Here is a 27,813-nt window from a genome sequence, read left to right on the forward strand (position 1 = left end):
GTGATTCTCATAATGTGCCAAAAAATCTGTATATTTAACAGAGTTCAACATTAAATTGTGAGTTTTACTCTTAACAGACTTTAGCCAACCCGATTAACAGACCCACCGCCGATATAGCCGCATACTCAATATAGATTAACTGACCTATCTCTCGGTTAGCCGAGTGTCGGCCGTGTACTATATAATCCAAAACAAAACAACTCATACCTCGAATTCGCCGTTTTAAAGTTATTTTATCCGAATTTGAAGCGTACAGGTAACGTAATAACCTCCAGTTTGTAAAGTTAATATTGTATTGTTGTTGCCATATGGGATAGCTATTGGCAATCATAACACAACTTCTTTTTATGTATAAATGTAAAGAACATGATTCTTGACTAAATTTCTCTTGTTGTTGTTCGTTTTTGTTGCTGACAATTTCTGTCTACTATAGTGTTTGCCAAGGTGGCAAAATGAGTAAAAATTTATTATCATTAAATGGCAATGACTTCTATAAGGAGTCAACTGACGATTTTCATCTATGTGACTTTTTGTAGATATTGTCTTGTCGACCTTTTCGCGTTTGATATTTTCCTTATAATGCTCAATCATTATTAGACCGTTGGTTTTCCCGTTTGAATGGTTTTACACTAGTAATTTTGGGGCCCTTTATAGCTTGTTGTTCGGTGTGAGCCAAGGCTCCGTGTTGAAGGCCGTACTTTAACCTATGATGGTTTACTTTTTAAATTGTTATTTGTATGGAGAGTTGTCTCATTGGCACTCACACCACATCTTCCTATATCTATTAGCCTAACAATATCGACACAATCCTTATTTACGTGCAATGACTCCTATTAGGAGTTGACTGATGATTTCGGCTATTTTGACTTTAAAGTTGATCTAGTGTTGATGAACATTTTTACTCAATTGTTAAAATCGTCATTTTACGGTAATAAATCCAATTTATGAGTCTTAAATTTTTAACCGGTCGGTAGGTATTTCTCATCGTTTTTAACATTTTTGCCCCGTCAGATTTTTACCAGTCAGGATCCTACTTCGTCAAAATTATCTCCCCATTAAGCTGGGGTCAAACATTCACGATTTTACTTCCGTCCTTGACAGGACCATTCCCAATTAAAATTTGTCAAAAGTCTGATCAAGATCCTGTTAATCGTGGATAGAAATTCAAACTTTAATTATTTTTTTTTTTTTTTTTAATCACGACAACAATCAGATATTGTTCAGGAGGGTCGAGATTCAACCGTTTCCAAGCGAATTTGTCCCGATAATCCCGTTCTCAATCCGATTCTAATCAGATTGGTGTCTTTCGTATGGTAAAATTCGTTATAGTCTGTCCCTTCTGCGTCCCGATTCTACCGAATGTAATCTGAAAGAGTTCAGACAGTGACCAGACAGTTAACCGACGCTGACGGAAGTTATCCGTTAGAAAACCGTCGGCATATTCGGGATAATCAGGTACTGTCGGAACTGTAATCCTATCATGGTCCGCTCTATCGCATTGCAAACGGCTTTGTCGGGTCTCAGTCGTATTGCTTTCTGTAATTGTCGGGACTCTGACGTGGGTATCATTGACGAATTTCGTATTAATACCAGGACTGTTCCGGAACGGTTTCGGCAAAGACGGTTCGCAATCGACAAGATCTGGATGCAATCTGGGCTCAGTCGGCAGAAAACAGCAATGAAAAATTTCTCCAAATCATTCCCGTTCCACAGGACACCGTCCAGATAACACAAAACATTGTTAGGATTTTGATCCGATACAGCAGAATATGTCACGACATAGTCACGGTTGTAATCCGACTAGACAAAATCGGCTGAGTTCAAACGGGAGCAATTATCGGCAATGTGTGAACGCCGCATTAAGCTGGGGTCAAACATTCACGATTTAACTGCCGTCCATGACAGGACCATTCCCGATTAAAATTTATTAAAAGACTGACCAAGATCCTATGAATCGTGGATAGAAATTCAAACTTTAATTAAAATTTGTGAAAAAATTAATTTAATCACGACAACAATCAGATATTGTTCATGAAGTGTCAATATTCAACGGTTTCCAAGCGAATTAATCCCGATAATCCCGTTCTAAATCCGCTTATAATCCGATTTGTATCTTTCGCCAGGTAAAATTCGACCGAGTCTGTCACGACTGCGTCCAGATTCTACCGAATGTAATCCGACAGAGATCAGATAGTGACAAGACAGTGAACCGACGCTGACGGAAGTTATCCTTTCGAAAACTGTCGGCATACTCGGGATGATCAGGTACTGTCGGAACGTAATCCTATCACGGTCCGCTCTATCGCATTGCAAACGGCTTTGTCTGGTCTCAGTCGTATTGTATTCTGTAATTGTCGGGACTTTGACGTGGGTATCATTAACTAATTTAGAATTAATAACGGGACTGTTTCGGAACGATTTCGGCAAAAACGGTTCGCAATCGACAAGATCTGGATGCAGTCTGGACTCAATCGGTAGAAAAACAGCAATGGAAAATTCTCTCCAGATCATTCCCGTTCTACAGGACACCGTCCCGAATACACAGAACATTGTTACGAATTCGATCCGATTCAGCAGAATCTGTCACCACATAGGCACGATTGTAATCCGACTAGACAAAATCGGCTGAGTTTCCCCGAATGTTACGGGACGCACCTACCTATCGGGGTGCTTTGTCGAAATATTCGCACCCTTCCCGACCAGTAGGAATCTGTTACGAACTAAAACGACTGCGTTCAGACAATAATAGAACATTCCAGATAATTGAGGATACTAATCCAACTTTTTCACTTTTCGTGTCGTATCGCTGTCTGATCTCAAACGGGAGCAATAATTGGCAATGTGTGAACCCCGCATTACGCCAGTTAATTTTCACAATCGTAGAAATGAAATCCATTGTAGGGATGACGCGCTGCCAATTTTGCTGTTGAAAACCGATAAATTTATCCGCATAGCATCATTACGATCCTTATATGTCAGTTGTATTTTAAAAGACAAATGTATCTTCTAGCTGATGAGCATCAGTTAATGATCTTGTCTGCATTGATTCCACTTAAAACTAGTGTCTAATCGGTTGTCAGGTGAAATTTTTGAAAATTCATAAACATTTAAAAAATTTCTAATCAAATATTTCGTGGACGGGCAGACTAGATTTTTTTAGTGGTTGAAGACTATAAACCTTAGTTATCACACACAAAAAATTATTATTTTTTCATCATCCGACTTGAAAGACTGTCGTCAAGTACTTTTAGTAAAAAAAATACTTATTCGATGACACCTTCTCTGTTTTTATGATTCACTAGATAGGTATTCACAAGACCCATATATTTCATCTTTTAGTACTGTGCTGTTTTTATGTTATAAAGTCAACCTGTAGCTTTGATATATAAAAATGATAGAATCTGAAGCGAGATGATGTGTCAAATATTCTTCCTTTGTACGTTTTCAAGACAAAATATTCAACTGAAACACGCCCTAACATAAAAAAGTGCACTCGATTTTCTCTTTTCGTTACAATTGTTACTCATTTTTTAGAATTTTTTTCTTGAGTCACATAATGGAAGACACGAAAATTACAGAACTATTGATTGTTCTCCGTCCGTGGTAATTTTTTCCAAAAAATGGGAGGTTATGAATTTTCTACATCCAACTTGATAGATACCCATGTCGTTGACTTGATATCTAATTATTCTACTTAACTATGTAACAGATAAATTGAAACCTTATGCAAATAGTGTTTTTAAAATAGAACACTTCGTAATTGAGAAGAAAATTGTCATTTTATTTGTTTCTATTAACTTTAAAAGTTTTTGTTACTTGAGTAAACATTACAGTAAGCATTTATCGCCTTCTCTAACAAAGAGCTTCGATTCTTTTGTTCCATTTCAATTGGGTTTCCGCCTGTGACTTTCTAATGCAGTTTACAAAAATCAATACTTGTATTTAACCCCTATATTATATGTTTTTAGTCTTGGTGGTAAAGTTGGTTTGCAGTATGGGTCATAGAAAATGCTTTTGAAGATACCTCAAGAGTGATTTGGCCTAGTCTTTGATGATTGTTAAAATTAACGTCATACAGACGACCGAGAGCTCACATTTAAAAAGAAACACATGATCGTTAAACAAATAGACACTTTCGAATTCTTTGCATTTCAGTAAAAAAAATGGATTTAGTGAACATATACTTGCGTGCATTTAGGGGAATCTTCACTTCCATTACCATGTTGAGCGAGTGGTTAAAATATGATGCTATATTGCACAAATTCTTTGGCAATTAAAATTCTGAACAAACATTATTTCTAGTTATCCTACTTAATGTAGATCAGAAAGACGATTGATAAACTTTAATAGTATAGGTTGGTTCCCTCTGTAAAATATTCACTATGCCTTCGGAATATACAAGCTTGTCAATAACGGCCGGATACCAGTCTAGGGAAACGATGTCATAAAGGCGCGCATAATTGACGAATTTTAACGACGAAGGACAAAAATCGACAGTGGTATGTTAAATCATAAATTGTTACCTGATTCTGTATGTCATTTTGAAGAGTAAAAATAGACAAAACAACAGAAATTATCCAGTATATCCATAAATACCACGATGTTGTAATTCCTTTCATTCGGTTGATCTGTGTTACAATAGCTAAGAAGAACTTAAAAAATATGTTTAATACAGTTGAATGGTATATTGTAAATGTACAGTAGCAGCATTCATATCCATTGTGTTGTGCCGAGTATAATCATCGGAAATGGTTATTTTTTTTTAGATTTACCTACATCACTTCATAAGACAATTTGAGTAATGACACGATTGATTTCTTAGTTATGTTTAAGCTTTTCGACTTGTGTTTCCTAAGACATTGGCCATCGACGTACCTGACACTGAGAAACGAAATTTGTGAAATATATGAATGATTAGCTATGTTTGCACAATAGGAACGAGAGAATATTTCGTATTCTGCAAAAAATCGAAATTATAAAGATACAGATTCCAGGTGTAGAACATACAAGGATACAGCAGTGATTGCGTTTATATATGAAAGTTGAAAATTGTTTGTTTTATTTAAAACATAGAATATACTTACGTAAGAAATAACATTTAGTATAAGACCAACCAGTAGTGACAGTGGGACAGGTTTGTGTTCGTCACATCTGTAACCATAATGGACATAGGACAAAAGATAGAACAGACTCAGTACCAACAGAAGGACACATATAACCTGAATTATCAAAACGTTTACAATATACAAAGAAAGAGTGATACAACTCTTGAATTAACTTTCATTCAGATTTGATGAGATGAAATTAATGTATAAAATTATATTCTGTTGTTTTTGGTATGTATTAGTTTTCAGAGCTTCTTAAAAATTTATTATGACCAAAAATGAATATCGGACCGATAAGCGAAATTGATTTTCAGCGTAGTTTAGTGTTGAAACATATAGAATTGTATCAGTTCCTTAAAAGGAAATATAACGTTTTTTATTCAGTTGAAAATTTATCAGATACTTTATAAATAAAACGTGTAATGCACAAAAAAATAAAAAGAGGCTGTGAGTGTACGCCAATAAGACAGCAATCAAACATTGTGCACGTGAGAACATGCAAATGTATTTTTATAATCAAATTGTCAATTTTCCCCAAAAGTCAAATGTAAGAAGTACTTGCAGTTTTGAACACGCTTATAGTTCCTACTGCCAAGGGTGGATTCTGAACCTTCCTTGAAATAAAGCAATCGTATATAAAGGATATAAGAAGCCATCCTGTAGGTATCCAAATTGGTATAGTAGTGAGAAAACAATCAGTTAAATTTGGCACTTCACCGGTCAGAACATTTTCATCCTAAAAATAATGTTACAAGTTGTAAAGTGTATAATAACTGTGGCTTTTAATGATACTTTTCGTAGAAATAAACACATTTAATTCTGTATAAAGGCAACAGTAGTTAACCGATGTTCAGAAGTCATAAATCGATTGAGGGAAAACAAATCCAGGCTACAAACTAAAACTGAGTTATCTCCTTAATTAAAAACAACTTCAACTTTCCGACATTCCATTTATATAACTCAGCATTCATTTTAAAACATTCAACATTCGATTTGATAAGTAATCATCGAATGTTGAAAATATGATTGTTGATATCCAACGTTGAATGTTGAAAAAAAAAACGGATGTTGAATGTTAAAATCGAATGTTGAATGTTGAAAATTAAATGTTGAATGTTATCACTCCAATATTGAAAATTCAAGATCAAAATCGGATGTTTGACAGCCGCTATAGTTCAATTTTGTCCAATGTAAATTCTTTCAGACCTTTTCAAAATCATTAACAAATGTCTATGGTCAAAGCTTAAATGTCCGTGGCAATACTGTAACAGATTGAAATAGAGATACGATATCAACTCTGCTTCTGACAATAACGAGAGTTTTCAGTAGAGTGACTGTACACTTCTTAAACTATACCAAGTCAGGAATATGACAGTTGTTATCAATTCGTTTAATATGTTGGAGCTTTTGATTTTGCCATTAGAGACTTTCCGTTTTGAATTTCCTCCGAGTTCAGTAGTTATGTGATTTTACTTTTTTCTGGAGATAATGAGAGTTTTAGTAGAGTAACTGCACACTTCTTGAACTCAAAGACTGCTGTAGAGTAACAAAAAAATCCTACCCAAAAAGTTGAATTCCCACAAAATCCTTGAAACACCATTCTCTACAATTAATTTGTTTATCAATACATAACATTAATGTATGTCAGTCGACATCAAGTTTAAACAAAGGTGTTTACTGTTTAGGAATATCTAATCGTGGTGCATGCTCAGAAATGAATTAAGAAGACGTTTACCTAGCTGTCATTCAACTTTGTACATGGTATCGTTTCTGTGAGGAATATTGTGTGTTTACGGTTCGATCGTTCACACAGTATATTTATAATTATATATGATTTTCATATAGTATATATTCACAGTAGAAGGAAACAAATGTGGTCAATTATTCAATATATCTAACCCCTTAACACCATAGTCAGGTGGTGACGTATAGGTGTTTTATATATCTATGTTTTATATATCTAACACCATAGTCAGGTGGTGATGTACAGGTGTTTTATATATCTAACCCCTTTACACCATAGTCAGGTGGTGATGTACAGGTGTTTTATATATCTAACCCCTTAACACCATAGTCAGGTGGTGATGTATAGGTGTTTTATATATCTAACCCCTTAACACCAAAGTCAGGTGTAGATGTACAGGTGTTTTATATATCTAACCCCTTAACACCATAGTCAGGTGGTGATGTATAGGTGTTTTATATATCTAACCCCTTAACACCATAGTCAGGTGGTGATGAATAGGTGTTTTATATATCTAACCCCTTAACACCATAGTCAGGTGGTGATGTATAGGTGTTTTATATATCTTACCCCTTAACACCATAGTCAGGTGGTGATGAATAGGTGTTTTATATATCTAACCCCTTAACACCATAGTCAGGTGGTGATGAATAGGTGTTTTATTATCTAACCCCTTAATACCATAGTCAGGTGGTAATGTACATGTGTTTTATATATCTAACCCCTTAACACCATAGTCAGGTGGTGATGTATAGGTGTTTTATATATCTAACCCCTTAACACCATAGTCAGGTGGTGATGTACAGGTGTTTTATATATCTGACCCCTTAACACCATAGTCAGGTGGTGATGTATAGGTGTTTTATATATCTAATCCCTTAACACCATAGTCAGGGGTGATGTATAGGTGTTTTATATATCTAACCCCTTAACACCATAGTCAGGTGGTGATGTATAGGTGTTTTATATATCTAACCCCTTAACACCATAGTCAGGTGGTGATGTACAGGTGTTTTATATATCTAACCCCTTAACACCATAGTCAGGTGGTGATGTATAGGTGTTTTATATATCTAACCCCTTAACACCATAGTCAGGGGTGATGTATAGGTGTTTTATATATCTAACCCCTTAACACCATAGTCAGGTGGTGATGTACAGGTGTTTTATATATCTAACCCCTTAACACCATAGTCAGGTGGTGATGTACAGGTGTTTTATATAACTAACCCCTTAACACCATAGTCAGGTGGTGATGTATAGATGTTTTATATATCTAACCCCTTAACACCATAGTCAGGTGGTGATGTATAGGTGTTTTATATATCTAACTCCTTAACACCATAGTCAGGTGGTGATGTATAGGTGTTTTATATATCTAACCCCTTAACACCATAGTCAGTTGGTGATGTATAGGTGTTTTATATATCTAACCTCTTAACACCATAGTCAGGTGGTGATGTGTATGTGTTTTATATATCTAGCCCTTAACACCATAGTCAGGTGGTGATGTACATGGATTGTAAAAGCCTGACTACTGAAAAAAATCTAACCCCTTAACACCATAGTCAGGTGGTGATGTACAGGGAATTTGTAAAAGCCTGACTACTGAAAAAAATCTAACCCCTTAACACCATTGTCAGGTGGTGATGTACAGGGATTGTAAAACCCTGACTACTGAAAAACAAATAAAGCAATGACTTGTTTTGGGGTATTTTTTTACTTTCAGAAAATCAGCATTTTCTCATAGCATGTAAAAACATGTTTTCATTAAAAAAAGAAATTGTCAAAATGTATTCAGACCTTTTTAATACTCTATGTACGTTTAACATTCTATTTAATCAAAGTCACAGCATGAAGATTGGTGGTTCGAAATATTCCATTCAATTTCTTGTTTGATTATCTATTATACAACATTCCATTTCGGACCGAAGGACAAATATCCATGATATGAACAATAACAGACCAATATAATAGAATGATACACTAGAAATGCAAAATAAGATGTCGTATAATAATACGCAATGCGATATAGGTCAACGTAATGCATTCGATAATGAACAAAACCATTATCATAAAGTAAGCTATGTCAGCATATATAGATGCATGCTTTCTTGTTTTATCTATAGTCATGCCAAATCGAAACCCTACACCTTTAAGACTATGCAGAACATAAGACATTCCATTGGAAAGTTAAATAAAAATATTCATGTCCAGCAAATTTCACACAGAAGTTTTAGTACAGGTGTACAGATAATTATACTATAGATATTTCGTATGAGATTGTATTACTGAATAATTTTTAGGCCTGATATAGTGTAGACTCCAAATATTCAATTATAAAGCTGTGTCGATTTAAGGCGCTAGTTCCCTATTAAATGTATATTGAATAGTGACAAATAAACTGTCTTAACATGCTAATCTGTTTATTTCGATGAATATGATTAGGCAAATATTCAAATGCAGAATGCATTTATATAGTTTAAGTGTATATATGAATTACGAAAATATCACAAGTAGTTAAACAGCTTTACCAAATCCACGGAAAAAACAAAAATGGCAAAAATGGCAAGTTATATAGTACGTACGGACAAAACTTTATGAGACGATTTAACATTTTTACTGTTTATTTTGTTTTATGCCTGTATCGTAACAAGTTTTTATATGATACAGTTTTCAATTTTCTTGTTTTATTATTTCAAATTAATGAGAGTGTAATATTTTTTTGTTTATAGTTTTCAATACAACGACTTGTTTCCGCTTCGATTTGGATAATGGTAATGAGGCTTTGTACAAGTAAGTTAAACTTAGTTTCGTTCATTTCTTGCTGTTTTCATAATTTCATATACTAGTACTTTTATTTGTATCAGCAGCGGTAACTCTGTAGCACTCTTGAAAGATATCACACTACTAAAAATAATGAAAGTACAGTCCAATTATATATATGTCCGAAGCCTGTTTATCGGTGTGATGAGCATGAAAATTTCAAGCTAGATGCTTAATTTGACCTTATTTCCCACATTATATATTATCGCTCCATGCGTTAATCGGACAAAACTTAAATAACATATTCTAATGTTTAATTCATAATAACAATAGTCAGTGTTACGATCGCACTTACAGCATTTTGGCATGCTATGGAGTCGCCCAAGGTACAAACTATCTGCTATTTTGATTAAGTGAAATCTGTGAGATTTCAATTGGTTATTGTTGACCCTAATTGTTCTTCTGAATAAAGTTTCAAATCGTGTAATTTATAAATTACTTTACACTATTACTGTTACGAGAGCTATTCATTTGTTTGTTTCTCCTTTTCATTGTTTCACAAAGTACTATAAATGATGATCAGGTTCTACTACTCTATTAACAATCAATCAGTAGTATAATAAATAATTTAAATAAGTATATATTTTAGACGGTACTGTACATAAAATACATTTAACCACCAGTTCATATCAAATTGCTTGTGATCATTGTAAATATTGAGATAACCCCTTTTTGAAATCAAAGGGTTCCTGTCTTAGGCATTAGTTGAATGTGTCTGTATCAATTTATAGTTTACAAACATGTTATAGTTGTAGAAGTCAGAGGCGGATTTAGGGGGGGGGCAGGGGGCCCGCCCCCCCCCCTTTTGGGAAAAATTTGGTTGCTTATATAGGGAATCACTGTAGCGTGACTGGAGCGGGCCCCCTAGTAGGTCAGTCAGTGGGCCCCCACTTATGAAAATTTCTGGATCCGCCACTGGAAGTTTCAGTATCAGTAGCAGTAGTAGTAGACGTAGTATCACATAAATAAGAGTGTGGTTTGATTTTCAATGTGACAAATATCCAATAGAGACAAAATGACGCATAATTATGTAAAAAGTAAAATCACAAACTCTGAACTCTGAGGAAAATTCAAAACGGAAAATCCCTAAACAAATGCCAAAATCAAAATCTCAAACACATCAAACGAATGGATTACAACTAAGCAACTATAGCTCACCGTTGTTCGGATACTGTTGTTACTGTTGTTTTCTGATAATTTTATTTTATATGGAGATATAATCTTTTTCAGGTGACTGCCCAGGAGAGTTTACATGTGGTGAAAATGAGTGTATACCATACAGTTTGGTTTGTAATGGGAATATTGATTGCCAAAACGAACACAGCATTGCATATGAAGAATATTATGTTTGCTTGATAGGTATCTTATATTTTATATTCTATAATTTAATACATCATTCGATTTTGCACCAGGTAATAATAAAAACCAAACTGTTGAAATATTAAAAAGTTACAAAAAAAATATATATTGCCTTTGAATAGCGCTCAGCAATACTTCATTCACTTCCTGGTGTTGATGTGCTTTCGTTTACTCTAAATAGTTATCAAAGGTACCAGGATTATAATTAAGTACGCCAGACACGCGTTTCGTCTACATAAGACTCATCAGTGACGCTCATATCAAAATATTTATAGAGCCAAACAAGTACAAAGTTGAAGAGCATTGAGAATTCAAAATTCCTAAAAGTTGTGCCAAATACGGCTAAGGTAATATATGCCTGGGATAAGAAAATCCTTAGTTTTTTTTCGAAAAATTAAAAATTTTGTAAACAGGAAATTTATAAAAATGATAAAAATTCTTAACAGTTACCTCACAGTATGACTACGTAAAACAGTACAACAATATGCACAAGTCTTAACTAAAGTATTTGTTCTTCATTCATTCCACAGAAGGCTGTAATGAAAATTTTAAATGTGACGACGGAACATGCATTCCTTTTGAAAAGTTGTGCGATTCCCATAGTGATTGTGCCGGAGGTGAAGACGAAACAAGATGTTATATATCAGGTCGGTTTTAGATTAATCAAAATATATTTACTGATTGTGATAAAGAAAATAGTATATAATGTTTAAATTAATATATTAGTAAATGTAATATGATTGCCAATGAGACAACTATCCACCCAAGTTCAAATGAAGTTGATGTAAGTAATTCAAGGCTACCGTACGGACTTCAATGATAAAAGAAAAAACTACTGTATAGTAGGCTATAAAAGGCGCCAAAATAAAGAATAGGAATCAATTGAATTGAGAAAACCAACGACCTAATTTAAAATAAAACAATTTACAAACAAACAATATGGCAGACTTTCAGACATCACGTCGACATTATCTAGTTTCTTCTGAACAAAAGATATTAAGGCTCAACATATATTCGTATCACGACAACGGAAATGTTTATAGCAATAACCAGTCATAGACATTTTCGACAGGTTTCAAGAATTCGCAATTAAAAATGAATAAAATAAGGGTTATGTATGCATTGACGTGTAGCTTTATATTCATAGATCTATTATTTCATGTATGTGAAGTTAGCAGCCGGTTCGTTATTCGATATTCGATATTCTAAATGAAGTTCAAAATCATAAAAAAAAATTACTTGATAACATTAAAAGCATCATTTTCATAGTAAAAAGGACTGATAAGTTACGTAGGAACTCGTTTAATGGCCTCTTCAATCTGTCGTAAATTCTCGTGGTCCTCGAATATTAACCCTTTTCTAAACTCTTTTCTAAGTTGCATATTTGTCTTTATGTAATGTAGATTTTTATCAATAAAACAACCTCAAAGATGTACTTTTATATATGATATTTCTTGAAGCAAAAAGGAAAACATATAACTCTAGAAACATTTAGAAATATAAATAGAAATACTAATGGAAAGCCAAAAAAGATATAGATAGTGAAAACCTATCTGAGACCGCTTAAATGAGGGTGAGACCCCCTGGTCTCTCAATGTCCATAAAATTCAGGTAAATCATAGACCCTGTTTATATAAAGGTTATATTAGAAGTATTTCCCAAAATAATGTCACCTTCGATATCTATGGAGGGCTTAGATTGTCACTTTTTAGCTAAAAATTGTCAAAATTTTAGGACATTGAAAAAACAGGGGGTCTCACCATCTTATCAGCGGTCTAATGTAGGTTATCTCTATATATATCGAATATCCAACTGGCACTTTAGGCCCTCCGTACATATATAAGACAGAAAGTGTATCCAAATACTTTTTTTCACGATTGTATCTACCTATTAACTAACTGTCTGCCTAATATTAGGCAGATTGAGAGTTCAGGGGCTCTCACTATTGTCCAGTGCCCTTTGATTTGACATTTTGACAATGTTTAGCTGAAAATGACAATCTAAGCCCGCCGTAAACATCGAAGATGACATTATTCTGGTAAATGCTTTTGATAAAAAACTTTATGTATACAGAATCTATAAATTCGTCGAACTTTATGGACATTGAAAAACAGGGGGGTCTCGCAATCATTTCAGCGGTCTCAGGTAGGTATTATTTTCAACTAAATTTGAATATCAAGCCGAATGCTAGCAGCCGGTTGGATATCAAATATCGAATAACGAACCGGCTGCTTACTTCACATCCATATCATAATTTCACAAAATTTTATGTTATTGTATCGTTGAGAGCATAAATGTGTCATATACCTTTTTATTTTAAAGTAATACGCATTCAATAATGTTACGGTGATCATTACCGTAGCCGTTACTACCGGAAGTATGTTTTGATAAAACTGATGATAGTGTGGTCGTCCAATTTCTCTGCGCAGGCCACATATTTCTGTTATGTTATAACCTTCATCGGGTACACTTGAGACTAACGCCACTCAGCTTACGTTCGAGAGCCAAATAATAAAGGAAAGAAATACAACAGTTTCTAATTTGCCTGTTACTAAAACCTCGGTCACACCTTAACGGATAGCTCGAACGGATGCCGAACGGATCACTTTTTTCAATCCGTTAGACGTCCGGCCATATCCGTTTCATGCCCGTTTAACGTACGTTTTATCCGTCGACGTATGTTCTGTCCGGTAGAAAATTTTGAGCATGTTCAAAACTTTGAACGGACGTCCAACGGATGAAGTGTCCGTTGAACGTACGGTAGACGTCCGTTTTGTCGGTACTCTTCCGTTTCGTTTCCGTTTTGTATCCGTTCCTTGTCTGTTAAGCCTCGGTCACATCTTAACGGATATCTCGAACGGATGTCGAAAGGATAACTTTTTTCAATCCGTTCATGTCCGTAAGACGTCCGTTCTTATCCGTTCGACGTCCGTCCATATCCGTTTTATGTCCGTTTAGCGTACATTTTATTCGTCGACGTCCGTTCTGTCCGCTGGGAAATTTTGAGATTGTTCAAAATTTTGAAAAGACGTTTAACAGATGAAAAGTCTGTTGAACGTCCGGTAGGCGTCTGTTTTTGTACGGTACTCATCCGTTTCGTTTCCGTTTTGTATCCGTTACTTTTCCGTTATACATCCGTTGGAGGTCCGGTAGACAAATTCACCACCGACTTCTACCGGAAGTTGAACGAACGTGAAACGGACTTCTACCGGACGTATAACGGATAAAACAGATGATGAATGGATGAGAAACGGATATATGTCAATTGAAATTTTTGCGTCAGAAATGCCAATTATTGGTATGTCAGATTTCTTGAGTGTCATGAATTCTTATTATTCATAATCGATCTTAGAGTTCACGTCTTCCCTATGAAGCAGCTCTTATTAAGGCCAGACACTACCCTTTGGTTGCATTTTGAAGGACAAACCAAAACCAGTTTACACAGAAACTGTTTGAATATTGATGCGACTTACATGTATTATCATTGTCGCCTTTAATTTGTCCGTATATCTTGTTCATACATTTTATTCGGTGCGCTTTCGTTAGTTGTCCGTTTTATATGGTACTCGTTCGTTTGATGTACGTTCGACATCCGTTCTGTCCGGTACGTTTCCGTTTCTTGTACGTTGCATATCCAGTCTGTGTTTGTTAACCATTCGTTACGCGTCCATTTTATTTGGTCAGTACATCAACGGACTCCGAACGGATAACAATTTTGTCAACGGACAACTTTTATTTTCATCCGTTAGGCGTCCGTTCGTGCTATCCGGTAAGGCGTGACCACAGCTTTAAACATCCGTTAGCGGTCTGGTAGACGAATTCACCAACGGGTTTTACTGGACGTTTAACGGATAAAACGCATGTAGAACGGATCTGAAACGGAAAATGCCAATTGAAAGTTTCGCATCAGAAATGCCAATTATTGGTATGTCAGATTTCTTGAGTGTCATGAATTCATATTATTCATAATTGATATTAGAGTAAGGGCACGTCTTCACTATCAGGCAGCTCTTAGTAAGGCCAGACACTACCCTTTGGACATCCGTTCTGTCCGGTACTTGTTCGTTTCTATTATGTTGCATATCCGGCGTGTGTCCGTTATGCATACGTTACGCGTCCGTTTTATTTCGTCAGTACATCAACGGACTCCCAACGGATAACAATTTTGTCAACGGACATATTTCATGTCCATCCGTTAGGCGTCCGGTCGTGGTATCCGCTAAGGTGTGACCACAGCTTAATGAACAGGAAAGTATACCGACAAATCGGACTATACATAACAAATAAATAAATTTCAAATTAATGTTGACCTCAGTCAGATGATTTGAAAAATAGTGCAAAATAAAGTGTGCAGATATTTAGAATTTTAACCATTAAAGTTTTTATTAACATATGCACATACAATGTTTTTGGTAGGTTTGGTATGTCCAGGTGGGTCTAAATGCAAAAATGGAATGTGTATCCCAGCAGATTGGATGTGTGATGGTACTCCACACTGCCATGACGAAAGCGATGAATCACCTACAACCTGTAACCCAGAAGGTACACGCTCTCTCTCACAAGAAAGATTCACCTGTTAAGAATCAAGTATTTGGAGTTATGTCATTGTTCGTTCACTAAAAAAAATTGCGTACACTTTTTGTTTTATTTCGATCATTAGAATTCATGTGTGTCTTTAATTTGAACGTCATACTAATTGTGGTGTAAAAAGAGACATTTCAATGTGTCTTAAAATACTTGTTTCATTCAAATAATCAATAGTGGAATAATACTTTTTTTACATCTAAATATAAATTTTATCCTTACACATTTTACAATTCACGACTGTCATCAAAATCAAAATATATATTTACAGTTCTAAACATTGAGTACTCGAGTAGTTATTATAAATATCCATTCGATTTAGTTGAAGAAGCAGGAATTATTTTGTTGTTTGGGGTTGTGGTGTAGCTGTCATTGACGTTCTGGTAATGTAAGATCACTATAAAGTCGCTTTGTCCAACGGGTCACATGTGTATGCTACATAAGTTGTGTAGTAAACATATAACGACTTGGTAGTTCATTCAATATATTTTTTTTACGAAATAAAGCATATTGGTTATTTATAACATATTTTTACTTAAAACAACATTTTCTATATTTTTCTCCGTAGAATTTACAACACAGGTGATGGAGGCATCAACAAATTCATCAAACGAAGACCAACCAAAACGGGAGACAAAAGAACAATCAAGATACCAGACAACTTCTCCAATGCATCAAAGTAATGATACGAACGGTCGGTAGATATTATATGTTTTGGAAACTAAGAGTTTAATTACCACTCGTTAAGCCAACAATAAGAAAAAGGATAATACGTGTGTTGATGACAAGTATTCGGGACTTAAAAGTAAAAATTGTCGACGAATTCGATTTTTTTCAGGTTTAAATTTCTTTAACTGTCATCATCGGAAAGGTTGCATATGATGCAAAACTTCTTGTTGTAATCAAATACTTCTTTCACTTTTTTGTTTTATCTATCATTTCATAATTGAATTTTAAAATTTTCACTGGACATCTTCATCTCATTTTCGTTTTCTTTAAAACATGTATCTATCCGATTTTGTTTATGCGTATCTCAATCTAATTAAAATATAGATCTCTGTAGCATTACGAAATCAGATATGTATATTTTAATTAGATTGCGTTTATCTATTTTAGGCGGTGAAAGTGGGATTGAGAATAGTAGCGCCAGTGTAAGCGGAGGGGGAGTGCTCATGGGCAATAATGGCGATGTTCTTCGATCAAGCATGAACAATGGTTAGTGTAAAACATTAGGATTTTTTTAAAAATATATTTTCACAATATGTAACATTCGCAAGCACTAAAACCGAATATAAAATCGTCACTATAGATTGCAATTCTGTAAATATTGACAATGCAATTTACCATATGAACTCTTTTTCACGGCTAAAACTGTACCACTTTTACTATGAAGTTTTGAAAAAAAATCTTATCCTACAAATTGAAAGTTCATATGCACCACATTTTTTTCAAAGGTCAAAATATAGGGCTGTGCGGAATATTTTCAACGTTTATATGCCATGAACTTCTCAGAGTTTAAACTAAGACTAATATTCTTAACTACCCCTACCTCGAGGTACCACAGATTTCAATGTAAACAATATGCATATGTAAATTTACTGGTAACATTCCCAAGTTATATCTCTGTGAGATGGAACACAGAGAGCATAACTGGTAACCAGTATGTAAACAAAATTATTTTTCTATGAATATTCAAGTTCTCCCCAAAAAAGGCGTGTTTTGAGAAACAGCTGTATTTACAAAGTGCAACCTATACAAATACTTATTCAAATAGAAAACTCTCTAGAATCAGTTTTTCTCACATTAATACTCATTTATCAGAATTATAGCCTTAAAGAAATAACTGCATATACTCTAACTTTTTTCTTTACTGTACATTTTATACCATCTCCCCTGTTTCAATTTTTTAAAGAATTTGAAAACAAGACTTTAATAATTGCCAGCTTACCGTATTTGCATATTTTCTGATAAAAAATGCATTGAACCTGTTTAAAATTGTTTTTATAACATATTGAAAGCATATCAGAATACTGTAAAAGTAATGTTTAGCAGTCAATCATTACAATATTCAAGATTATATAAAGTATCAAATCCAGCCTCTTTCTCCAGTCCACATCTTACTGTATGCCTATTTGTCAATTAAAACACACATTTTCTGCCTCAAATGGTCAATTTAGAATTCTTGTCACAACAGTATCATCTGTAACCATATATCTGGCACATTTTAGCTTATATATATACTAGAAGTGTTCAAACAAAGCCATATTTGCAATAGTTGTATGTATGCAGATACCAGTCTGGGATATAAATTCACTTTAAAATGTTATAGAGATGACTGCTAACATCTGATTTTTGCGTAACTTTCAAGCATAGTTATTGTTTTCTATATCAAGAACTTTAAAATCATCAAATCATAGCATTTACAACTTAAATTATTTGTTTTATGACCCAAGGGGTAGGCAATTTTCTCTGTTTTTTTTGCCCCTGGGGCCTAAAATTTCCTAAATCATTCTGCTGTTTCTACCAATTTGGAATATTTAGTACACATTCAGAATAGAATACACTAGTGGTAAGTTTTGTTGAGATATTCTTGTTTTTCTAGCTTGTATTTATTATGCCGTGGTGATAAAAAAGCAGATTTAGGTGTTGCGGCTTACTTTTGGGTTATTGAAAGGACACAAACACCCCATAAATAATATTAAGGAAGGATCTACAAGTTTCAATGACTGTGAAGAGTAAATATAAGTACTTCTTAACAATTTAACTTACAAATATGCAAATATTATGAATTATTTTTGTATCCAGGACTTTAAGTAAACTATGCACAGTGTAAACTGTGAATTTATGCTGAGTCGTCATATTTAAGGCCCAGGATTCTATTAATCTTCATTAAATATTTATAAAACTTCATATTTGAGTTAATTTCTTTAAAATCTGTGAAATAAAGCAAATTTTGTAAAAAAAATGTTCCCCTTTTTCATCCTATATAGATTGCAATTCTGTAAATATTGACAATGCAATTTCCAATAGTAACTCCTTTTACGGCTAAAACGGTACCTCTTTTACTATAAAGTTTTGAAAAAAATCTTATCCTAGAATTGAAAGTTCATATGCACCACAATTTTTTTCAAAGGTCAAAAAATAGGGCTGTGCGGCATATTTTCAACGTTTATATGAACTTCTCAGAGTTGAAACTTAGTTATGCCCCTGTGAGATGGAACACAGAGAGCATAACTGGGATTAAGTATGTAAACAAAATTAATTTTCTATGAATATTCAAGTTCTCTCCAAAAATGGGCGTGTTTTGAGAAACAGCTGTATTTACAAAGTGCAATCTCTAGAGTCAACCGATGTTTACTGTAGAAGTCAAATTTAAAACTACTACTGAAATTTTTCAAGTACCTATGATCTTCTTTAGCTGTTTCTTCATCAAAAAGAGTAAAAATAGTTATTTGGTATGGAAATAAGGAGATGTGATGTGCCTGTCTGTTAGACGACTATTTTTTAGCTCACCTGGCCCAAAGGGCCAAGTGAGCTTTTCCCATCACTTTGCGTCCGGCGTCCGTCGTCCGTCGTCGTCCGTCGTCCGTCGTCGTCCGTCGTCGTTAACTTTTACAAAAATCTTCTCCTCTAAAACTACTGGGCCAAATTAAACCAAACTTGGTCACAATCATTATTGGGGTATCTAGTTTAAAAAATGTGTCTGGTGACCCGGTCAACTAACCAAGATGGCCGCTATGGCTAAAAATAGAACATAGGGGTAAAATGCAGTTTTTGACTTATAACTCAAAAACCAAAGCATTTAGAGCAAATCTGACATGGATAAAATTGTTTATCATGTCAAGATCTATCTGCCCTGAAATTTTCAGATGAATCGGACAACCCGTTGTTGGGTTGCTGCCCCTAAAATGGTAATCTTAAGGAAATTTTACTGTTTTTGGTTATTATCTTGAATATTATTATAGATAGAGATAAACTGTTAACAGCAATAATGTTCAGCAAAGTTAGATTTACAAATAAGTCAACATGACCGAAATGGTCAGTTGACCCCGTTAGGAGTTATTGCCCTTTATAGTAAATTTTTAACCATTTTTCGTAAATCTTAGTAATCTTTTACAAAAATCTTCTCCTCTGAAACTACTGGGCTAAATTAATCCAAACTTGGCCACAATCATCTTTGGGGTATCTAGTTTACAAAATGAGTCCGGTGACCTGGCCATCCAACCAAGATGGCCGCAATGGCTAAAAATAGAACATAGGGGTAAAATGCAGTTTTGGGCTTATAACTCAAAATCAAAGCCTTTAGAGCAAATCTGACATGGATAAAATTGTTTATCAGGTCAAAATCTATCTGCCCTGAAATTTTCAGATGAATCGGACAACCCGTTGTTGGGTTGCTGCCCCTAAATTGGTAATTTTAAGGAAATTTTACTGATTTGGGTTATTATCTTGAATATTATTATAGATAGAGATAAACTTTAAACAGCAATAATGTACAGCAAAGTAAGATTTACAAATAAGTCAACATGACTGAAATGGTCAATTGACCCCCTAAGGAGTTATTGTCCTTTATAGTCAATTTTAAACAATTTTTATAAAATTTGTAAATTTTTACTAACATTTTCCACTGAAACTAGATAGAGATAACTGTAAGCAGCAAGAATGTTCAGTAAAGTAAGACGTACAAACACATCACCATCACCAAAACACAATTTTGTCATGAATTCATCTGCTTCCTTTGTTTAATATTCACATCGACCAAGGTGAGCGACACAGGCTCTTTAGAGCCTCTAGTTTCTTTTAAGACTTGCGGTACAGGATATAAAAAAGTACAGGTTATCGTAAGGCGTCCAGCAAGGAGCGAACCCAAACCGTATAGAAATAAATAAAAGGTTTAGTTTAAACCAGACGGTTATACCGTGTCATTAGATCTACGATTATCAAAAGCAAAATAAACCAAAAATACCGAACTCTACATTAAATTCCCAAAAATACCGAACTCTTCATTAAATTCCAAGAGGGGAAGTCCATAAAAATTGACAAAATTAAAATTAGCAAAATTAGACAATATCAACTGTCATAAACAAAATGTGTTCCTTAAAAGTTAAGATTCAACACGTCGTATAAATTAACCAATTAGTTATTTTGGCCATAAATATTATGCAAAGTCAAATTCAGAAGCTGTTTCTCATAACTCTCCTTAAAGAGTACACGTATTATTAAACGGCTAGGGGTCTGAACAATTATTGTAAATTAAAAGTTGTTATTATATTTGAGTTACGCATAACTTCTTTCTTCAAATGTTCTTCAGATCGAATTTGGATTTTACTTTTGTGGTATATAATTTATGTTTTTTAAGATATACTTTTTAGTTGTAACGGATGGAAAAAAGTAAAATCACAAAAATATTGCACTCGAAGGAAAATTCAAGACAAAAATGTCGTTATCAAATGGCAAAATCAAATTAGAAAAACACATCAAACGAATGAACAACAACTATCAAATTCCTGACTTGGTACAAGCATTGTCAAATGTAGAATATGTTATGGTTCTAAATTTCCCTATGAAGTAGGAGGAAATTGTGGAAAGAAGCATTTTTTTAACCAACAGTTAAAGCATTTGCCATTTTCTAAAACTGAAAATTGTCATTTCTCTTTTTCAGGTTTATATTTAAGAATGAATGCCATGACAATATTTGTTGGACTAAGTTTAGTTCGAATACTGATAAGCAGTTCATTAGTCATCGTATTTTGAACACAAAACTATTCTATACATTTAACATTTTGTAAATATGTAGACTTTTTGATTAACTCTCTCTTACATCTGCTACACTTCGAAGATTATTCTTTCTTCCAAACGCCATTTATTTCCATTTAGATGTATGTCGATACTGCAAAGTGAACTTAATTCGATTATGTTTTATGTATGCAAATACAGCTAATCTAATATCAATGACTTTGTCAAATACTTTTGTAGTTGTGTCCATATTGACTTGCCAGAGCTAAAATGCATCAAGGTTCATTAAAAATACGTGTTTAATTATCTAGCTCATACATGCAGAGGATTATATATAAAGGCAATATATCCGACAAAGATAATTATAGCATATGTCTTGATATTTATTTTACTAATTGTACTGCACCAGATGCGTATATACCTAATCAATGTTCCTTCTTTGATTCTTAATGACAAACAATTACAAAATACAATAACAAAAACTCTATAGTTTGCATTTCTCTAAATATTGACAATGCAATTTCTCATATGAATTCTTTTAACTGCTTAAACGGTGCCACTTTCACTATGAAGTTTAGAAAAAAAAAATCAAATCCTGAAATGGAAATTTCGTATGCCCTTCTATTTTTGGCAAAGGTCAAAAATAAAGTCATGTGGCTTATTTTCAACATGTATATGCATCGAAATTTTAAGAGCTTAACTTCTATTAAAATGCTACTAAAATTCTACTAAAATGATGTACTTCTTCTTCTTTTACCTTGAGAACTCATGATTATTCATTTTGACCGCTTTCAAAAGGTATTCAGATTGTTAAAATTCCCAAATTGTTTCTATGATCATATCTGGGAACCCGTAGGTAAACATAACAAAATATTTACAAAATATCATAGTTCTCTTTAAAAGAGGCGTGGTTTGTTTATAAAATGCAACATTTAGAGCTGATAAAAAATAAAACCAAGGATGATTCCAGGACCTTATATAGCTTACTATGCGGTATGGGATTTGCTCATGTTTGAGGGCCGTATGGTGACCTATAGCTGATAATTTCTGTAAAAGAAGTATTGTAGGCTGCTAGTGGAAGAGGTTTCCTCTAATAAGAATTTGGCTGTATTTTGTCTCATTGTATTTTCTCTGTTTTTATGAATTACCTTATAGGTATGCTTGAAGCCAGTAAATAAACTCATCATAGATACCAGGACTAAATTTAGTATATACGCCAGAAATGCGTTTCGGCTACAAATGACTCATCAGTGACGCTCGATAATTTGGACGTATAGATCTCGGAGACTCTTCACAAATTTTAAACTCATGAAAGTTTCTTGATGGTGAATTCCCTATCGGGAGGTCTGGGGAAGACACTATGTATAATGTCTGCTAGATATGACAAATGACTTTGCATCTAAGTGCACGTGAATTTTAGAATTTAACCCAAACATTTCCAAGACTGAAGATGAATTATATCTCAAAGTCTTATCTTATCATAGAATTTGGATAGGAGCTAATAAGCGATTTTCTTGATTGATTTAAGATGTCGTATTTTGCTAGGACTCGTGGCCTAGATACAAATAAGTTAAGTTGAATTGTATTTGAAGAGCTAAAGTCATTAACGCTTCAAAGGGGTGGAATTTACCACAGTATATGATAAATGTGTTTAATATGGTTGGTCTTGATCACTTGTACGAATCGAATGTTAACTTGAACATATTTAAACAGTTTCTTGGAAAGTTTGTTCGTAGAAGGAAATTATAAAAGCAGTCTAGATATTTTCTCTTAATATAATTTTGTAACCGTAAAACAGCCGAATTTTTCGAACTTGTTTGATTTAAGTCTGCGACACCTTAATTGTGAACACGAAAAATACTGATTACTTGTAAAACAAGTAATATATAGGATAAATCTTAGCGATAGTCACACTTGTCAAATATATTTATGTTGATTTGACGAGTCCGTTGAAAACTCCCTTCTTTATTGTTCTGATTTTTCGGATCTATGTTATTCCTACCTAGCCAGGCCTCTGCCTCACAGAGTTATCGACTTACGATAAATTCAAATATTGGTAGATTATCATTTTGATTAGGTTGGTCCCTAAATTAGTAAAAATATGACAGGTTAAGTCAAATCAATGTTGAGTGAAGTATGATCAAGTATAGTCTTACAGATCATTGGTTTTGGATGTCAAGTTTAAATGTGATTTGTTTGTGTAATACGATTTATGATACTTTGAGTATTTTTTTTCTATATGTTGTATTCAGAAATACGTTTGTTATAACTTCCATGTAAGCTGTCTTAATTTGTAATGCATAAATTTTCATCTCTGATAATGACATGGATATTTTTACGTTTTGTCAGGAACTTTACCGTTGTTATCCATTCGTTTGATCTTTTGATATTGCCAATAGATTAGGGACTTTCGTTTTGAATTTTCCTCTGAGTTATGTATTTTTGTTATTTTACTTTTTAATGCATATTCTAATAGAAGCATTTGTGTGCATCCGTACGCAATTGCGCCCGTTGTAAAAGAGTAGTTTCTAAAATAAATAAATCAGGAAGTAAAAAAAATTATCTATTTCAAAGACTAGCGTTACGAGTACCACGTGTTTATATCTTTTTGTTTGTTTGTGGGTTTTATTTTGTTTTTTTTTCTTTCTTCTGTCTTCTCTTGTGTGGAATCCCCATTATATTATCAAAAACTTCAAGGCACTAAAAAGCTTTATTATCCAAAATTTATGAAAACATTGATATATATTAAAATTTGATTAAGGCTCAATACAACAATTTTTTATTGTTAAAACTACTAACAATACCACGATCAAGCATTGATGCGGATGGCTAAAAGAGACACTTCAGTAAAATTGAAGTCTCGGTTCTTTGATGAGTGTTTCTCTTCGTTATAATGTTGTATTTCGAAGCATGCGCAAATCAAGTTTTTAATGGATTTGGCGTAAATAAATTACATTGGAGTTCAACTAATTTTTCATTTCTACCAGATAAAGGCAATTATAGTATAACGGTGTTCAAATTATAAATCTTTAACACCTGTGTATAAAAAAATGTCTGAAATTATTTTGACAGTTTAGATATAATTGACTTTGTGCCCGCAATGCTTGATCGCGTATATTTCCATACATTACAAACCTGAATTTGGTTTATAGTCTAAAATATACTAACAGCTATAATGTAACAACCTTCTATAAACAACATTTTACACTAACCGATATGACTTCCCGACACTGATATATCAGAACAAAATTGGGTGCTAGTGCCAAAGCAAGACAAAATACATATGATAAAGAAAAATAAAACCATTGTGTCTTTTACGCGACATATTCTTAGACTATAGGAGAAAAATATAAGATACATTATAGCAAACACGAACAGCTTGGTATGTGAAACTAAAATACAATCGAAGCTTTGCATTAATATAGGTCTTACTAGAATTGGAATATGTTAAGGATATCATCAATTAAATAAATCAAGAAAAGCAAAAAAAATGAAATACCACAAAAAGCATTAAAAACAAATAGTTTACTACAGATTTTGTTAACATTACTAGTAGGTTATTCAAGTTCTTGAAATTGCCTATTTTTCAAATCAAAAAAATAGTTTTGATATGTGTAATATTATTAATTTTTCACACTAAGTTGTCTACAATTAAACGAAATATCAGTACACCATAACAGAAATTAGAATATTGATAAACTAAACTGTAAAACTGTATAAAATGTCTGCAAAACGATAAAGAGAATCAATAAAAAGCAAGCTTGCGCATAAACATCACTAATTCTGTCACTGCAAAAGCTGTGCCTCGTCCCCTGATTTAATAAATTAAGTCCAATTTTACATAATGTTTTTCACTGATGCATACTAGTTGAAAAGAGTGCTTTTATGCCTGTTAACTTCCAGCTATTCTCAAACAAGTCACTCACTGAAATATAGCTTACATATTATTACTTTTTAAATATTCAATGAGGTCCGACATTCTTTTTACTCCAGCAGTTTCATTGCCTCTCTTTCCTCCTACAAAGAGAGCCACCATGACTGCTGTTTTTGATCCTGCTATGAATGCCTGGTACATTTGTTTATCATTCAGTGTTTCTCCTTCTCTATGTTTCCTTTTCAAAGCCATTGTCCCTGCACTATCTTCAAGATGTCGGAGGAACGTGTAGGGGTTACCATCAAGAGTTATCCCGTGTGTGTAGTCACTGCCTTCTTTGTCATCCAGCCATGTACGTGCCTTTTGGATTTCATCTGCCATTATATTTACTCCTTCAGTACTTGCCCATTTACTTCCATCATTACCATATATTCCTGCGCCGACACATTCACCTGCTGCCGATAGATCTCTAACACTTGTGACGTATGAATCCCAACCTGACATGATGCTAATTTATTCTGTAAAAACAAGACAAAAACTATTAAGATGAAATGTAGCAGATCTTTCATATAAAGTATAAACCATGAACAAAGTCAACCATGAAAATAAGGGCAATGTCAAATGAAATTTACCAAACGGACATTACATCTTATAGTAATTCAAAAAAAGCAAAAAGGCCATTTTCTATGGGGTTGTTATAAGGCTACATTTTTTGACTGTGCCATTTATTCATTTGCCATTTCCAGCAGTGTGTTTTTAATGTACAATTTCATCGGTTATCAAATATTCATATTTTGTTGATCATGTCCATGGCCTCAAAATATCTTGATTTGTCAGGCATGATCAAACGATCAATCAATGATTGAAATGTGGTCATATATTGTATTGGATACATCTTTAAAATAAAAGACTATTGGTATGTAAGTTCACCATACACCACGCCATTATCTTAATTGTAAAAGACAACACTATGGGGACTTGTTAAAGCTTACTGTGTAATACAGTATCTGATTATCATATTACATCTTGACATCCTTTAAACAGGGTACTTATAACACTTTGTAAGGCATGAAATCACTGTGATTGTACTTTATAATTCTATGATATTTTACTATGCTGACTAAGTTGTCTAAGCTATCAATCTATACTGATCACTAGCTTATCAACACTTGAGGTTATGAGTCCGAACCCCGCACGTGGCCGATGAATTCGACTACGGTCTTTATTGACTTTCCTCTAATCAAGACTTACTCCACAATAAGCCAAGAGTGAGGTGGCATAAAACATCGACAATAAATTATATACATATTGATATATGCACGATCAGTGAATATATATTCCCAGGGATAAATACACATGGAAGGGACACACAGTTACCTCCAGTGCAAACACTGAAAACTGGATCTCTTCAAACATTGGCACGTTTTACACGTTGTGGTAAATTCACCAGAAATGTCCAGATAAATAGTAATAATATTTTTTGTGTCTTTTTCATTGACCTTTCGAAAACAAATTGTCAGTTTGCTTATTAAGATATTAATGTGCACTTACTATAGTTAATATATGTGTAGCTGGTCGTTTTCTTTTCAACTTACATGTGTAACCTTGCTCCTGTGTGTTTTTTTTTTTTCTTCATATAACAACCAAAATTGCAACAACAAAAAATTGAATAACATCTCAAGGTTAATTACTCCAAGGTTGGTTGTCAAAAATAGAGTAGATAGATCATGTAATGCAAATCATTTTTGCAGTTTTATCTTTTAATATAGCTCCTACAGTTGTTGTAATACATGTAACAAGTTGAAAAGTGTATTCTTCTTGGGTTATTACTACAAATATGTCCTGCAAATCATTTTTGCAAAATTTAGACTTTCAGCAGTGCTCTTCACGACATTGAAAAAATGTCAATAATGATTATTTCTGGGGCAAGAACTCCAAGCATGTCTAGTTTTTTTTCTCAAAGTTTCAATGTAGAAACATTTGCTTATTTTGAACCTTTTTGCATTTTACACTTGTAACCTAGCTCCTGTGTTGTTTGTTGTAACAGTAAAAATCTACAAATAAATGATTATTTTAGGGGTAATAACTTCACAACATTTTTTTTCCATTTTCAGAGTAGATATAATTACAGACCTTGTCATGCTGATCAATTTTTCAATTCCCGCTTTTAACTAAGCTTCTTAGTTTTTTTTTGAAAATATGGCAAGGAAATGCTAGAAAGGTTCAGATAGCATTTCCAGGGCTATAACTGCATACCAGGAGAACGCATTTTCTCCAATTTTCAGGGTAGAAGCTGAACCTTTTAGCAGTTGACAATTTTAACCTAGCTTCTGATTTTTTATAACAGCCACAACCTGAAAATAATTGATTATTTCAGGGGCAACAACTCTATAACATAACAACAGATTTTTCTCAAATAGTTAGGGTAGATACAACTTGTTGTATTAAACCTTTTTTACTTTTTACTTTATACCTTTAGTTTTCCTGATAACAGCCAAAAACTGCAAATTAATGTGAGCCGAGTTTCCCAATGTTCAGTGTACATTTTGCTCAAAAGTATGACAATTTCCTTGGCAATATCTCCA

At 33.7% G+C, this 27,813-nt stretch overlaps 1 protein-coding gene across 1 annotated transcript; it reads left to right on the plus strand.

Annotated features, from left to right (window-relative positions):
* The first annotated feature begins 9,566 nt into the window (after nucleotides 1-9,566).
* Nucleotides 9,567-21,570, plus strand: LOC143062355 (uncharacterized). Its single transcript, XM_076234066.1, has 7 exons — nucleotides 9,567-9,645; nucleotides 10,906-11,034; nucleotides 11,565-11,681; nucleotides 15,451-15,576; nucleotides 16,187-16,312; nucleotides 16,735-16,833; nucleotides 21,281-21,570. Exons 1-7 carry the CDS (start codon nucleotides 9,624-9,626, stop codon nucleotides 21,370-21,372), a joined length of 711 nt encoding a protein of 236 aa, XP_076090181.1. The 5' UTR covers nucleotides 9,567-9,623; the 3' UTR covers nucleotides 21,373-21,570.
* The last annotated feature ends 6,243 nt before the right edge of the window (nucleotides 21,571-27,813 follow it).

The sequence above is a fragment of the Mytilus galloprovincialis genome, chromosome 2, assembly GCF_965363235.1.
Source record: "Mytilus galloprovincialis chromosome 2, xbMytGall1.hap1.1, whole genome shotgun sequence".
Lineage (NCBI taxonomy): Eukaryota > Metazoa > Mollusca > Bivalvia > Mytilida > Mytilidae > Mytilus > Mytilus galloprovincialis.

Coding starts and splice junctions, on each gene's coding strand:
- LOC143062355 (XM_076234066.1), top strand. CDS start 9,624: ATGGTAATGAGGCTTTGTACAA. Junction 9,646..10,905: donor GGTAATGAGGCTTTGTACAA/GTAAGTTAAACT, acceptor AATCTTTTTCAG/GTGACTGCCCAGGAGAGTTT. Junction 16,834..21,280: donor TCGATCAAGCATGAACAATG/GTTAGTGTAAAA, acceptor TCTCTTTTTCAG/GTTTATATTTAAGAATGAAT.